Source organism: Episyrphus balteatus, chromosome 2 (assembly GCF_945859705.1).
Source record: "Episyrphus balteatus chromosome 2, idEpiBalt1.1, whole genome shotgun sequence".
NCBI lineage: Eukaryota > Metazoa > Arthropoda > Insecta > Diptera > Syrphidae > Episyrphus > Episyrphus balteatus.
Window position 1 is genome coordinate 76,364,710 of NC_079135.1, and position 16,255 is coordinate 76,380,964.

Below are 16,255 nucleotides of genomic sequence, written 5' to 3' on the forward strand. Positions count from 1 at the left end.
TCATATAAAAAACATTTATTTGAAGGTGATAGAATAAAAATAGGTAGATTTTTTCTATTTTTTTTTTTTTTTTTTGCAAGAAAAATGATTTTTTGAGGTTTCACTTCTACCACGTGTGAATTGCACACATGATTTTTTTTTTATTTGTATGTGTGACTTTCTTATATTTATAAGTGTATAATCTTGTCTATCACTTTTTGTTGAGAAAATAGCTTTTTGGTCTTTTTGTAAATTCACCTTTGCTTTACCCTACCTACTCAAATTTAAAATTTTTACAAATCCTGAATATCTAAATTTTCGAATAGTACCTACCTATTTTCTATGACATATTATTTTTTTAAGACTCTCAGACTTGCCATATAAGCGTAGTAAAAAAAAACTCAAAAAATTAACTTTAAGGCTTGGCAACCCTATGCCTTGATAGGATATCTCTTGGCAACTCATGCGCAAACTTGTTCCTTATGTCGTTTTCTATTGACAAATCTCAGAATGAGATTTGTGAATCTGACAGCTGAAAGGCGGGGTGAAGAGGGGAAATAGTGGACAAATCTCAGATTTCATGATCTATTTGCGTCTTGAGATTCAAAAAAATGACAAAAAAATTAATCTGAGATTCAAGAATCTGAATCTGGATTTTTAGCAAGATTCACGCATACAAACACACGCACTTTCACACACACTCCTCTGTTTGACATTTGTCTGAACATTTGTTGTTGTTTTAATTTTTTTTACGCACAGATTTCGTGGAAAATCTGAGAATTTTACACAAAAATCTCAAAAGTCAATAGAAAACGACATTAGACACTACCTTTCGCAAAATATAACTCTCAAACGATGAGGGTAGGTCGTCCTATGCGGGATCTTAAGACTTAACTACACCACTTTCTGAAAAAGTGAAAATATTTTGTTTTGGCCAGCGCAATTTTTTTGTGAAAAAGAGTATACAAATTGTTTTTTAAACCAAAAAATAAGCTTTCTGTATCATTTGTTTTAATTTTCCAGCCCGAAAAACTATACAAAAATACGTTTGAAAATTTTCACTTTTTTACTTTTTCACTTTTTTTGCCAATGTATTAAGGCTTAAATGGATTTGTTTTAAAAATAATTTTGTTTACGAAATTTCTTTAACTATTGTGAATAGATCAAAATTTAGTACTATCACATACACAAACCAAAATTTTTTTTTATAATTATGAACAACAGATGTCGCTTTTGTTCATAATTAAACTTGGCAAACGAATCTGACATTTTGCCAAACCAGTTTTTTTTTTTTTTTTTTGCTTTTGACAACTGCAATTTTTTCAATAATGGCGTAAAATATTGACATAACACAAAGCAGTCGCTCAAGAAAAATATTAATTTTGTTAAAAATTCTAACAATTTATTGCAAATAATATAAATAAATATTTTATTAAATTGTTTCCGTGTATTTCTGTTGCAATATAAAGTTAATAAACCATCGGAAACAATCGAAAAAAGTGCCCCAAAATAACACCTTTTTTGTTTTAACTTTTGATTTTTGTATATAGGTATTTTTTTATTTGTGAAAAATATGTTTGTTAAATATTTTTCTTTTTTCTCCAACTTTTATTTCGCAATGTATTCAGTGAAAATTGATTAAAAAGGAACAACAAAATAAATTTGTTAAATTTTTTTTTCATTTGTTTTAAAGTTTGCAACAAACAAAGAAAAAAAAACCACCAACTATAAAGTGTGAAGAGAAAAATACAATACAAAAAAAAAAACTTGCTTGAATCATCGCCGCCCTAATTTCAAGGACATTCCATTGAACTCCGTATCAACCAGAATGATGCCTGTTTAGAAGGAAGTTGCTATTTTGTTTCTTTTCCTACAATTACAATGACTTCAAGCTTCACAAACTGAAATCACCCGTTGGGGTGTTGTATCATTTTTTAATTGTTGCTCGTTGCCTACAATTTAGCAACAATCACAAATCCGCAAATTATATATCTAAACCAGAACGGTTATAAATACTTGCCCATAAATTGAGTTCAGAGTGGGGCCAAGGTGTAAGCTCAGCATCTTTTTACGGAAAAATCAAACAAGGTAATTTGGAAATGTTTTTTATTGTTGTTGTTGAGATGATTGGGATATGGCAAAGGGGTTGACAAAGTTTATAAAATTTTATTTTGATGTCATCATTCTTTTCGTTTTGTCTAATTGCGCTATCTATTAGGTTTGCTTGAATTATGATAAATAGAGAATTCAACATAAATAAAACCTTATCGTTATCAGCAAAGTGTTCTGTGGAAAGCATATCTTATTGGATTTAGAAAACCTTTTTTTCTTTCCGCACTGTTTACTTGAGAATTAAGATATACTTAACTTAAGACAAAAACATTGTGGCATAGGCAAATACTTACGCTAGTTATCTATGTGCTAGTTATAAAAATAGAAGTTGTCGATTATAGTTATTGCTTTAAAAAAAAACTGGAAAGACGAACAATAAATCATCATTACACGTAGGTTCATTGATGATAGTGGCAGTCAATTAGACTTAAATATTTTGATTAAAATGTTTTAAAATGGTGAAAAAGATCGATAGTTTGTACCTGTACCAGGGCCCCTGTTCTGTAACTTTATCACTGGGGATAAACATTTTAAATAAAGCAAAATTTCTTTCAAATTCAGAATTTATGAATTAAGAAAGCAAGATATGGAACGAAATTTCTTTTATTTTGATGAGATTTAATGGATTTTAAGGTCATTCAAATATTTTATCGCCAGTGATCAAACTTACACAACATGGGCACAGGAATATAAAAGGCTATTGAAATTGAAATGATTGGTCAATACATCTATTCTGTTGATTAAGGGTCATTCGCTTCTTAGTAGAGTATATCCATTGTTATACTTATTATTGCCTGTTTTAACGTGTCAACAACTTTCCCACTTCTTCGCCTTAGTGCTATACTTGTGAGGTTCGCGTCGTTTGTCCTCACTAAATGTAATGGTAGACCTTCCCTATTTTTAATTGTTCCATGTCTGAGGCCAAGTTATATTGTTTAAGATGGTAATTTTGACGTGAAGCTTCAAGATTTGTTCTCCTGTCTTTATGCTAACCATCTACAGCCATTACATACTTACTTAAGGTGAAACTCACAGTCTAGGATTGATCTCGGCCACAACCAACAACCCTCTTCAGCCAGTTCGGTCCCTAGCTAGATGTCTCCAGTTGCGCCCGAAAAGCACACCACCTGAGATGTAGTCTTTGTAAGAACTTTTACTTAAAAAGATTGAATAATTAAATGAATAGACCAGACGACTTTCTTCTACAAGCGCTTTATTCAAACTATAACATTACTTCGAATAAAGAAAAGTACATCATATTGCTTGCAAATATAAAAAGACAACGGTCAATTGGATCATACGATGAAAGCATACATATTTTAACGTTAGATTTTTATATAAAACATCGAATGCACAATATTTATGTATTGGTGCGTATACAGGGTGTTTTGGAATATTATAGTCGTTTAAAATAATAGCACATTTTAATGAAATTAATTATGTGCATCTTGCACGTTGTATCCACTACTTGCGGTTGACTTTCTTTCTTTTGCAATTAGGTATCTCGAAAATACATTTTTTTAACCTGGTACCTTCGAGATCTCGGAAACTACTCATCCGATTGCTTTCAAGTTTTTACTGAATATTCTTAAAAACATTATCTAAAATGTAGCGTAGGATTTTTTTGATAGCTGAATTAGTTTTTTTTTTGTATTAATGTTCTTGCTTGAAAAATGTTGGTAAAAAATGAATAAAAAATTTTGTCGGCTATGCTACATTGTAGTCACACTACTTAAGAATAACTTGAATTTGTATTTTTTTATTCAGATGTACTATAACCAAGTGCCAGGTGGGACCAAAATTAAAAAAAACAAAGTCCCGTTTAGCTTCAGTCTCACCATTGTAAGATGCATGTAAGATGCAGAACCCAACTGCATCCACCCTAAGCTTACAACAACATAAAATGCTTCACTTTTTATTATAGATCCAAGATATTTGAATTTTTCAATCTTGGAAAGCACTGCTTCATGCAAATAAGTGTTCAGAATAAGAAATGAAAACATCGCTCTAATACCCTTTCCGCTTGACTGAATGCTCGTTAAATTGATTTTGGATTTTCGCTTATGGATTCATCGTGATACGGTTTTTTCCCTTAGTATAACTTCTTTGTTGCGTTTGTAGTTTCCTTTAAAATATCCTAGCAGTAATTTCGCATGTTCTTTGCAGAAAGGCTCACTTTTTTTGTAATCTGCACTCTTCGTTTTAAAGTCTGTTGATGGCATCGCTTTATCCTTCTCCAGATTGTATAACTTTACTCCCGCGAAAGCATATCTTTGTTTGTTACACCAGAAACGAGCTCTGTTTTTCCATTTTGTTTTTAGACTCACAAAATGTCCACTCACCTTCTCTTCAACAAAACTTCCAAGTCACAGCTTCAACCGTTCAAACTTAAAATGCTGCAACTCATGACTTTCAACTTTTTCTCTTCTTTTGTATTACTTTGTTAGCCCCAGAAACTTAACAGCTCAGAACTGATCATTTATAATCGGTCAAACAAGTTAAACTGGCCGCAATATTCAAATCTACGTTCTAGCACAAACAACGAACGTAATAGGGTTTAATATCATAAAAAGCTGTGACTTTTCAAAGCCCCATTTCAAGGATCCAAGTGCATCTTCTAAGTTCCCTAATTCTAACTATCAGATGGGAACTTTTGTTGACATAGATTATCCTGTTTTTTTTTTCCCAACTCTGCCGCAATCGGGACATACATACATATACTCATGCCAATTAATCTAGAAGTGTCAAATAGCTTTATCTTGGTGCGGCCACTTTCAAGCTAACAGACTTTACTTGCTATCAGTAACTGATTTTTTAAATTATAACTTTTACTTATTAAAAGTCATCATCATAAGTCCAAAAATATATATTTTTTCAACAAAAATAACAAAACAAATTTTATTTAACGTTAACGGTGTGAATTGGACTTTTGCATTCATGCGAATCATTATATTATTAGACCTGAAAATCTTGATAAAACCTCCAGAGACATTATGTTATCACTTCAAAGTATATTTTTTTAAAACCAGATAAGAAAAGTAGTAATTAAACTTGAAATAATTTTCCCACAACATTCTGGTATCGATCTTATAATGATTCATTAACTTTAAGTTGATTTTCACAAATAAACTATCATTAGTACAAGTTCTTTATCTAATAGGTCAATAATAATAATAGTTCAATGGGAGCATTAATTAAATGAAATAAATTTCATTTGATAACATACATCACTAGTAACTTGTACAATAATATCCTTGTACTTGAATTATAATTACAATAAAAACAACAAAAATAATAATACGTAATCTTATTTGTTTATATTTTTAACAGTAATGCATAGCAATGGATGATAAGCGAATTGCTGATTATTTCGTTGTGGCTGGTATGCCAGAAAATCCACAATTACTTCAAGAGAGTATATTCAATGATTCGGGTCACTTGAGAGCATGCAACAGCATTGATCCAATAACAGATATTGGAGTATTTTTTCCTTTGCTTGGTGAAGAAGTTCCGGAAGGCTATGAAATACTTGAAAAAACACCAACCGGATTACCTGCAAACCTTAATTACGGTTCCGTTCGCACAACAGAATGTTTTATTTATTTTCGCCGTGGAAAAGATCGACCCCCACTTGTTGATATTGGTAATAAAAGATTTACAGAATAAGCTTTTCCTTCAGGTAAACTAAACTACTTTCATTATTGTAGGTGTTCTCTTTGAAGGACACGAGAGAATTATGCCAGATGCTGAAATTGTAACTGAAACACCAGGCGGAAGGGTAGCGAATGTTAATAATTCATCAGCTAAAACATTTTTAACATTCCGTCGTGCAAGGAAAGACATGCCGTGCAATGAACTTGTTGTGACTGATTTGTGTCTTATTGTCTGGTCAAAAGGTAAACATAAAAATGTTTATTTATAAACAAATAAATAATAAAAACTTTGTAGGAGAACGACCACCACATGCTTTTTGTTTGATACATAAAACCCTCAACAAAGCATACATGAGCAGTGACGTATATCTTTGTTACAAAAAATCAATGAACCGTCCAAAGTTAGTCAGTTATCAACCGGAAATCCTTTTGCGTTATCCAACGGTCGATCATAATGATTTTCCACTTAACTTATGTCCGAGTGTGCCTCTATTTTGTTTACCCATGGGAGCTTCTCTTGAAGCTTGGCCACATGTAGATGAGTCGGTAATACTATATTTTTTACAATTCTGGTTTAACAAAATTTAAATTATGTATTCAAAATTGCTTTATGTTTTTAGACAAAGCGTGAAGCTACCATTCCAGTATTTAGTACGTTTGTTTTAACAGTTAACGACGGAACTTACAAGGTTTATGGATCAGCTTTAACATTTTATGAAGACTTTGAGTAAGTGTGATAAAGATTTATCTTTGATTTTTTTTTTCATATTTTTGTTTTTTTTTTTTTTCTTTTCTAAGCGAAAACAATTTGACGGAAAAGCAAAAAGAACAATTGGGATATGATGATGAAGGATTCAAAAATCATCATTCTCTTCACATAATCAAAGCAATTTGTTTGCTTTCACATCATCCTTTTGGTGATACATTCGATAAATGGTTAAAATATTTACATGTACTTATACAAATATTATTCTCTACAAATGTGTTATGATTAATGAAATTTAATTTTTAGAGTATGGCATCAGCTGGAAATCCATTACCCATACCAATTGAAAGATATATTACTCAATTAATCGACGAAGTTCCTTTTCCATCTCCGAGTATTCATTTACAGGTGATTTATTGATTATTTTAAATAAGATTATTTTTATAATATGAAATCATATCAATTTTTAATTTTAACATTTTAGCTATCGGGTGAAAGTCATGAACGTATATTACTTACTCAGCCAGAAGATTCTCCTCTGCCAAGAAGTGGAGCTGGTTTCCAGTTGCTGTTGTCAAATTTGGGAACAGAAAACTGCCTTCATGTTCTACTATTGGCTTTGACAGAACAGAAAATACTTATTCACTCATTGAGGTAATAGAAACTTTCATCATTATACTAAATTTATAACACACACTTCCCATTTTCTAAAAGTAAGACAACCAAGCTATAGTAAAAACCAAAAAAATGGCCTTAACAGCTAAGCCCCAATTAATTCACTAAATATTAAAGTCTCAATTAAAATTGAGAAGTCTGTGAAATCTCATACATATTTCAAAATTTCCTTTTTTATGGCAACTTTTGATTTAGTGGATTGTGATTGAATTGGAGCCAAGAGTTTTATGGTATTTTAATGCTCACACTCATCACGGGTGGGTGCCAAATATAAATTTAATCAATTTAAGAAATTTGAGCTTTAGTCAATAGGTCGACATTACTTATTTTTACTTGCTCTATAGGGCAAGTATTGGTTTCGTGTAGAAAAAAAAATCGAGGTTTTAATCAAAACCAACATTACGATGATAGAGAAGATAAAAAAAGTTGTTTTCGTCATGCCGTCCGTCGGTCTGTGCGTCTGTGCGTCCATCTGTACATCGAGCGAGGGCCTAAACGGATGGATGGATTTGCTTGAAACTTGGTACAGATGATTTTTACGTAATTCCCTAGACCCGTTTTTTTTATTTTTTTAATATCTCCATTTTAACGTATATCTCCCATATAACGTTTTCGAGGTATTGCAAATTTCTCGAAAACGGCTCTAACGATTTTGATTAAATTTGACACAATTAATGCTGTACGTATATTTAATATAACTGCGTTTTTAGTTTTTCTCAAAAAATACGGATAGTGGAAATATGACATTTTCTTTTTTTTTTAATCGCTAATGCTGTTCCCGTGTATCGTTAATGATTTATTGCAATTTTCTTGAAAACGGCTCTAGTGTTAGTGATTCTATCAAAACTGCGTTTTTAGTTTCTCACAAAAATTTCGGAGAACGGAAATATGGCGTTGCCGTTTTCTGCTGGATTGATATATTTTTTAGTTAATATCGTATCAAAGACTAGCCAATTTTATTCAAAATTTGCAGACAGATATTTCTTGTCATTTTAAAGGGTAAAATGTAAAAAAAAATTTAAAAAAATTTTTGAAAAAAAAAAATTATAAATGGAATATTTTTTTAATTTAATTTTTTTTTGTTCAAAAATTAACGAAAGTCTTTAATTTCCAATAGTTATTTGAGATATAGATACTTTGAACTACAAGAGCAAGTACGTGCGGCCCCAGTCGTGCATTTTATTTAAATGTTGTATACAATTTTGTAAGGTTTCTTTACATTTCACCCGAAACACTTGGCAATTAATTCTGCCTTATAGCTCTCTCGATACCGATCTTCCATGTTTTAAGGTGTTAAACGCAAATTTTATAAGTACTGAATTAGACACTACATGATATCTTTTTAATAAATTGATTTTTATGATTACAGGCCCGCTACATTAACTGCTGTTGCTGAGGCTGTTGTATCATTGCTGTTTCCATTTAAATGGCAATGCCCATACATTCCATTGTGTCCACTAGGTCTAGCAGAAGTCCTTCATGCACCACTCCCTTACTTAATTGGTGTGGACTCAAGATTTTTCGATCTATATGAACCCCCAACAGACGTAACTTGTATCGATCTAGATACTAATACAATAAGTGTAAGTAAATTTCCTCAAACACAAACCATTATTTTTTTGTAAATCGAATTAATTGTAAAATTTCTATGGTCTAGCTTTGTGAATCGCAGAAGCATTTAACACCGAAACTTCTACCAAAGCGAGCAGCTCGAATTTTAAAACAAACTCTTAATTATTTAGAAAATTTGAAGCTTATTTGTGCTCCAGAATCGACAAATAGCCTGGATAGAGACTTTAAACGAAAGAAACGTGAAGTAAGTGGTTATTTTTAAAATGTATAAGCTCTTTGATCATAAATAATCAATTCTGCATTTTATATTATTTCTTTTATTTATTTATTTATTTATTTTAATTAGCAAAATCTCGAACAACGAATTCAAGAGGCCTTTTTGCTCTTTATGACATCCATTCTACGCGGGTACAGAGATTATTTAGTACCAATTTCCAAAGCACCCTCGGTTGGAGCGACTGATCCCAATGCTTTATTCCAACTCAATGCATTTCTGCGTTCTAGAGATAAGGTCTATCGATTTAATAAGTTTTCTCTTTATAATATTGTTAAAAAGTTTTTTGTTTTGTTTTACAGTCTCACCACAAGTTTTTTCAGTTACTTATGAAAACTCAAATGTTCATTCGATTCATTGAAGAGAGATCATTTGTATCAGACGGAGATCATGGTTTAACGTTTTTTGATGAATGTGCGGAGAAAGTGAGTTCCTACGATGAAACTCCGTCCGATGTGAGATTAGTCGATTGGGAGACTGGTCATAGCAGTGAAAGAACAAAATATATTTTCCCACCAGATAGCATTGCAACAACAGGAAATGGTGGGTATAAACATTTACATTTAAAATATTAACCTTTTAAGCACAAAGAAAAGATGCCTCAATGTATGTCTAGTTCAATTTAGTGAAACAAAACGAAACAAGTAAACTTGCTTTAAGTATTCTACAAATTGCCAAGTAACACCGTTTTTCATAATATCACATCACATTTTTCAGTTAATATGTAATTTGTAAAAAAACAATTAATTTCTATTTTAGAAAACACAACAGGTTACATCTACGAAAACTTCACTTTGGATCCAAGCCTTTTGAGGCATGTTAAGAAAACTCCCTTAAAAAATTTCATTCAGCACCAACATCTGAGCACTGCACCTGGTTCACCTATTGCTCGTCGCACAAAGCATGAAATTAAGCTAGCCCAAAAGCTGGCACGTCGCTGCCAGATGCAACCCGAAGCTTGGGCAAAATACATGCTAGCTACGTGCTATTCATTATACTTTTTAATATTGCCTAGTATGATGCTAGACGCACATGGTAAGGAACACGCTGTTTTGCGTGCTGCTTACGATTTGCTGGTACGTGCAAGCAAACTCAAAATAACTTGTGACGAGTTTTGCTATAGAATTATGATGCAATTGTGCGGCATTCATAATTTTCCGGTTTTGGCTGTTCGGTTGCATTACCTGATGAAACGATCCGGCGTTCAGCCCAATGCACTGACATACGGTTTTTATAACCGTTGTGTTCTTGAATCAGAATGGCCATCTGACAGCACAACCCTGAGTCAGCTCAGGTGGAATCGCATTAAAAATGTTGTTCTGGGAGCAGCCCATTTCCGACGTGCTGGTAAGAAACGAGCAACATCAAAACCCTTCGCTGGATCATGCGAAAACAATTTGGGGACGCTAGAGACTGTTGATGGAACATCACGAACAAGTTTAGAATCGACCAATTCCTCACAAGTTGAACCTCAAACAGTTGCAAGCAGCAATATAGTTGATTTTGCTGCTTTTGATAAGTTGCGTGGTAAATTGGGAAGCATTGTGAAACAATCGGGACCACAAGAATCTTCTGATGTCATTAGCAGCGCCGGTTTGTTGATATCAGGCGATGCTAAAAACGACAGCCCACAACCGGCCTCAAAACTGCCACCGTCCAGTCCGAATTGTGATCTAACCAAACGAAAATTGATTAGAGCCGAGAGTTTTGGGGGTGATACAAAGATTCTGGATAAATTGCAAAGACAGCAATCCATGTCGGGAAAAGAAGTGAACACAATGCAACAGCGCTTCAAAATAATGAATATGGAAGATGAAGACTCTACAGAGCGATTGAATGAAATCGCTAGTTCGCAAGAAGAATTAGAATATGAAGGAAATGATCCGAATCAGTGCGTTAGTAGCCCTACAAAGTAAGCTATAAAATTTTGTCCAGTCTCATGTTGATGAAATATATATTTATTTTCATTTTCAGATTATCACCACGAACTCCGGTTACTCAAAATGATCCATTGGGTGCCCTTAACGAGGACGCTGACGAAGTCCTTAAAATACCGAATAACAATAATACTTCACATGAAGATAATAAACCTCTTTTAAGCAACAACACCATGTACACCGACCAGCCAATTCTTTTCAAAGGTCAACGCAGTGCAACTTTCGACGAATCGACTCATCTAAATAAAAGTATGCATCGTTCGGAGACAATGCCTGGATCAAGCGTTACCACAAGTTTGGCAAATTTTGGATCCTCTTTGAAATTCAATTTTGGGTAAACACTTAATCTTCATATCCTACCCTGTCTCTAGCACGGAACTTTTTATTTTTTATTTAAGTTATATCTTCGTGATTTATTATTTATTTATTATTATTTGCATGATTTTCTTGATTTAATTATTCTCATGATTATCGCCCTCGATGTAGACGCTATTCACCTGCACGATTGTCCTTTAAGAAAGACTTGAAATTGCCCGCGAATATCATAGAAAATATTTCCAATATAAGGTAAGTGCAGAAGCGCTGGCAATACAGCAAAATTACAATTCCCAGCTGGCTTCGATTATCTCTTTTTTTTCTGTTTTTCAAAACATCATTATTATTGCTGGAGCTTTGATTCTGGTGGTGGTTTTCTTTTTTTTTTTATATACGTGTAGATCATACGGTGAATGGTATTTTTTTTTTTTTTTGTTTAATGTTTTGAAGACGCAAATATTTGCATAATTTTCGGTTTTGGAAATATTCATTTAAATTAAACTCAGGCCTTAAAAGTTTTGCCAAATATCTTCGTTTCCTGTAAAATTCAAATGGTTATTAAAAACAGGCAAATAGACTATTGTACTGAAAATATAGTAAAAACGATCCTTTGTCAATTCAAAAGATTCTACATGTGTTACCCTTAAATAAATGAAACAATCTGGCAAGATTAATAAAAGCCAATTAATCATTTTTGTTAATTTTTTAGAACTTTTTGGCCAAAGCCAAATCTAAACTTAAAAGTAAGACAAAATAAAAATTAAACGTAATAATTTCAAAATACTTGAGGAACACAGATTTTTGCAATCGACAATCAAAAAGGTTATATGAAAGACCCAGATTATTTTTTTCATAAACTATTTAACTTTTCAGAGCAAAACATTTGGAGGTCAATAATATTTAGGTATGTTTATAATATACATATGGGAAAATAAGTAGTTGTTAAAGTTAATACACTGTTGGTTTCGCCTTACTAGCCAAATAGAAACAAATATAATTCTTAAGGCTAGAGGACTCATGAACAATTTTCTGCATTTTCGATACAGCTAAAAGTACAACAAGAAGAAAAATTTTGTATTGAAAAATCTTTTAACTGTTGCCTCAATTGTGACTTATCACCATTAAAAAAAAAAAACAGTCCTCTGAATGTATCATGAGTGTTGTAACTTGAATTGGCCGTGCGGAATATCGTTCATGCGTGTCTAACATAAGCCTCAATTACATTCCATTAAAACAGCAAGCGAAAAATTTTTTTTTGTGGGGGGAGTTTGAGAACTGGATTAATTTTTAAAGAAGGTTTTCAGATTATGTAGTTTGTATTAAAAGAATAAAAACACTAAACGGGTACTTTGCAAGAGAGAATTTTTTAATTGAAAAATCTCTTTGCAATGATTTCATTTCAATCGGGCTTTAAATCCAATGGCGAACGCAATTAAAATATGTTTGAATTAAATTTTTGTAATTAACGAAATATTGTAATTTTGTAAGTGATGAAAGTTCGCATTTCCCTATCACCCTACACTATTTTTGCCTGGATCAGGTAAAAAAAAATCGTACCAGTCATCCGATACTAAATTCAGGATCAAATTGAAATAAAAAAAAATATTAACATTGGCAAGTGGCTACAATTTTCACTTGGTTTTTCGTTTTTGTTCGAACAACTACAAACATGTTGAAATGTCTTATTGTCTAATACCCTTTTCTGAATTATGTTCAATTTGTTTTGGCTTCAATTTATTGCATGGTGATTTTTATATCTTTTCAAATTTTGTTAAAATACCTTCTTTGCAACTCTAAAAACCGAACTTATAATTTTCACTTTTTTTAAGTAATAAGTGTGTATTTTGAAACTCCTTTAAATATATATTTAGACTTATAACTTAAATTAATAAAATCAATCCAAAACACTAATTTATAACTCAAAATAATGGTCAGAATACTTGTACAATATGTGGATTAAAAAAAAAAACGTTAAATTTACCTATTTCGATAATAGTTTACAACTGTAAAATAACTACACTACATTATCTTTAACAATTCTCTTTCAATTTATAAGAAAACAAAGTAGGGTAGTATTTAGTTTACAGTAGTAAACCATTATCGAAATGGGTCACTGTGGTGTATGTGCAACTTTTTTTTGCTGAAAAACTCTGTGACCTGTTCTATCGCTGAGCATTTAAATTATAATAATTTTTTTGTAATTACCAATGGACTTAATTTTATTTTATCTATTCAGACTTTCTTATTTGTTGCTAAACGATTCTTCAAAAATATTTTTAACCTGACAAACTTGTTCTTCTATCACAGAAACACCCATTTACAGTGGTACCGCCTTGCACTCGATATATAGAAAATTTTCGGGGAAAAAAATGTCAAAGATTCTTTTATACAAAGTTAAAACTAATTATTTATTTTTCCGAAAATTCAGTTAAAAGATTCTAAAACATTCGAATAAAACGTTTTGGCAATTGGTAAAAAACAAATGTTTCTAAAACGGGTTACTGACTTTATTTATAAAAAACAAAAAAGTTGTCATAGTAATTTTCCAGAAATTATAATTTTACAAAATCAACTATCTTTAGGAAAGCTTAGATTATAATAACTTATGATATAAAGATTCTTGAAAAATGTAATTGAGGTTTAGAGTCGTCCGCAAGTTATATTTGGTGCTTCATTTATTTTCATTATGGTCAATAACACCAGAGTTTTTTTTTTTGTGTTCATGTATGTATGTATAACTTCTGTATGTATAAATTATCACTCATTATTAACAAAATTTACTGAAATATTGCTTAACTCGTACTCGTTGACCACAAAATATAATACTTTTGGTTGTCTTGCACTTACATAAATAAATCCCATAGTAAAAATAATAAATAGTGTTTTCCTAGCTTTGGATTTTAATGTGGCTTAAAAAGTGTGTATGCCTTTGGGTTTGATGTTCCCTTATTTATTATTTAAATTAATGTTTGTATTGAGATCAATAAAAATGTTTGAATATTTCTTCTCTTATTATTTTTTTTCTCAGTCCAAGCTTAACTGGTAAAAAGTCAAACGAAATAATACAGGGTAGTTTGAGCAGCATTAAGTATGCCGCCAATTCGGTAGCACGAAAATTCGATGAGATTAAGGAAGCAATTTCAGCAAATTCAACTCCAGTCAAGACTGCAGGTGGTATGAATGATAGTATGATTGATGATGATCCAGACGATCCATCTTCGCGAACTAGACGTATATCGGGAGACCTCGATCCATGGGGACGTCTAAGTGAATCTAGAAAATCTAGTTACAATAATTTGGTACCGCTGGGAGAAAACACATCGTCATTTAGTTTGAATGCTTTTCCCAGCCTGCCCGACAATCTATACAGTGCTGTTGCTGATGTAAATAGATATATATTATTCTATTGGTAATGCATATTTCAATATTTTTCTATAAATTTAAGGTTGTTGACAGTCCTGAGTGCGATATTTTAATTCAACTTACTTCTTGCTCACAATGCCACAACTGCTCGGTTTTGTTATATGATGAAGAAATAATGTCTGGATGGACAGCTGAGGATTCAAATTTAAATACAGCTTGCCATGCATGCAATAAACTGACTGTGCCATTCCTAAGTGTTCAAATAATTGTTGGTGATTCACTCAAGGATGTCAAGCAATCCGATAGTCTTAGTATACCTTATTTGAATCCGCTGGTATTGCGCAAAGAATTGGAAAATATTTTAACTCAAGAAGGTGATTCGGCGCTGTTGAATTCGAAATTTGTCGAAGAACATCCAATTATCTATTGGAATTTAATTTGGATTATGGAACGAATCGAAAGTCATACAAATTTGCCTGAATTGTGTCTTCCTAAGCAGGTAATTGAATTATTATATGTATTTAATTCTTTCCATGAAACTAAATATACAACATAATTATATTCCTAATGGTGACCTTACGACTGTGAAAGAACTATTTTATCTATTTTTTTTTTTTTCTATTTCAGGCCGATGTAGACATTGATCCATTAAGTAAAGTAAAAACTGTTAAAATTCAATGTATGTGGGATAATTTACGTTTACATGCTGAAGCGGGACCACCGATGTACATTTTATGGAAACAAAATCAACCAGCCAGTCCACTTCTTAAGGCCTTGCTAACGGATCAGACTTATCTGAATAAAACGTATTTTAATTTAAATTTAAAAAATGTATGCATATTAATTCTTAACATTATCTTTTCAGAGCAATTCAACAAATTATAACCGCGATCCGGTGTAATGATCTTCTTGCGCCGGTGAAGCGTTTAGCTAACGAACGACACAAGCTCAAAAACAGCGGCGTCGATCGAACACACTCAATATACAGGGATATTCTCTTTTTGGCTCTTACAGCTATAGGTCGCTCCAACGTTGATCTGGCCACATTCCATCGCGAATATGCTGCGATCTTTGATAAGCTAACTGAGAAAGAGTGCAATATGTACTACCGCAATCAAGATCTGCCACCATCGACTGCGACGATTTACTGTAGGGCTTATTTTAAACCGTTGCTACTTCCTTGACGCGAGATCGCCTTTAGTCGATCCGAGTTCAATGACATACGAAGATAGCCTCGGTAAAAAAAGATGAACTGAGCGACATTTATATTACGTGCACGAGTAAAATAAATACTTTTTACTCTCCATATGTGTTGCACTTTATTGTTATAAAATTTTTTTTTTTATTTTACTTTATACGGTAAATACAAAACGTACTTAATTTTGAGTGTTCTTCTTTTATTAACCTGTTTTTATCCTTTTTTTAATTTTTTGTTTCTCGATGAATTTTATTGGTTTTTGTTTTGACTGGTTTCCGACAATACTTATAAAATAAAACTATTGAAGCATCATCAGTTGTTTCCATAATCTGCCTTACTATTGAGATATGAATTAAATTACATACATATATAATTATTTGCAAAGATATTAAATAAAATCACCGCCCCATGGGCATTCAATTTTTTATAACAATATCATAGATTTTGATTGAATGTTACAATTAACACAAA

The 16,255-nt window shown here is 32.0% G+C and overlaps 1 protein-coding gene across 2 annotated transcripts; it reads left to right on the forward strand.

The window, feature by feature from the left end:
* The first annotated feature begins 1,299 nt into the window (after positions 1-1,299).
* On the forward strand, positions 1,300-15,972 carry LOC129910402 (DENN domain-containing protein Crag). 2 transcript variants are annotated; one of them, XM_055987779.1, is made up of 20 exons: positions 1,300-1,529; positions 1,673-2,067; positions 5,422-5,734; positions 5,799-5,987; positions 6,040-6,290; positions 6,365-6,471; positions 6,543-6,696; positions 6,757-6,858; positions 6,935-7,104; positions 8,495-8,708; positions 8,783-8,941; positions 9,044-9,208; positions 9,274-9,514; positions 9,731-10,883; positions 10,946-11,242; positions 11,395-11,475; positions 14,252-14,606; positions 14,669-15,085; positions 15,214-15,392; positions 15,452-15,972. In XM_055987779.1, the coding sequence occupies exons 3-20, from the start codon at positions 5,434-5,436 to the stop codon at positions 15,768-15,770; spliced, it is 4,854 nt and encodes a 1,617-aa protein (XP_055843754.1). In that variant the 5' UTR covers positions 1,300-1,529; positions 1,673-2,067; positions 5,422-5,433; the 3' UTR covers positions 15,771-15,972. The 2 variants fall into 2 exon arrangements, with proteins under 2 accessions (XP_055843754.1, XP_055843755.1); XM_055987780.1 differs by lacking the exon at positions 11,395-11,475 and having other exon boundaries at positions 1,306-2,067.
* The last annotated feature ends 283 nt before the right edge of the window (positions 15,973-16,255 follow it).

Excerpts from the sequence above, each read along its gene's own strand:
- LOC129910402 (XM_055987779.1), top strand. The coding sequence starts at position 5,434 with ATGGATGATAAGCGAATTGCTGATTATTTCGTTGTGGCTGGTATGCCA. Across the intron at positions 5,735-5,798 it reads ACCCCCACTTGTTGATATTG|GTGTTCTCTTTGAAGGACAC; the intron begins GTAATAAAAGAT and ends TCATTATTGTAG. Across the intron at positions 6,859-6,934 it reads CTCCGAGTATTCATTTACAG|CTATCGGGTGAAAGTCATGA; the intron begins GTGATTTATTGA and ends TTAACATTTTAG.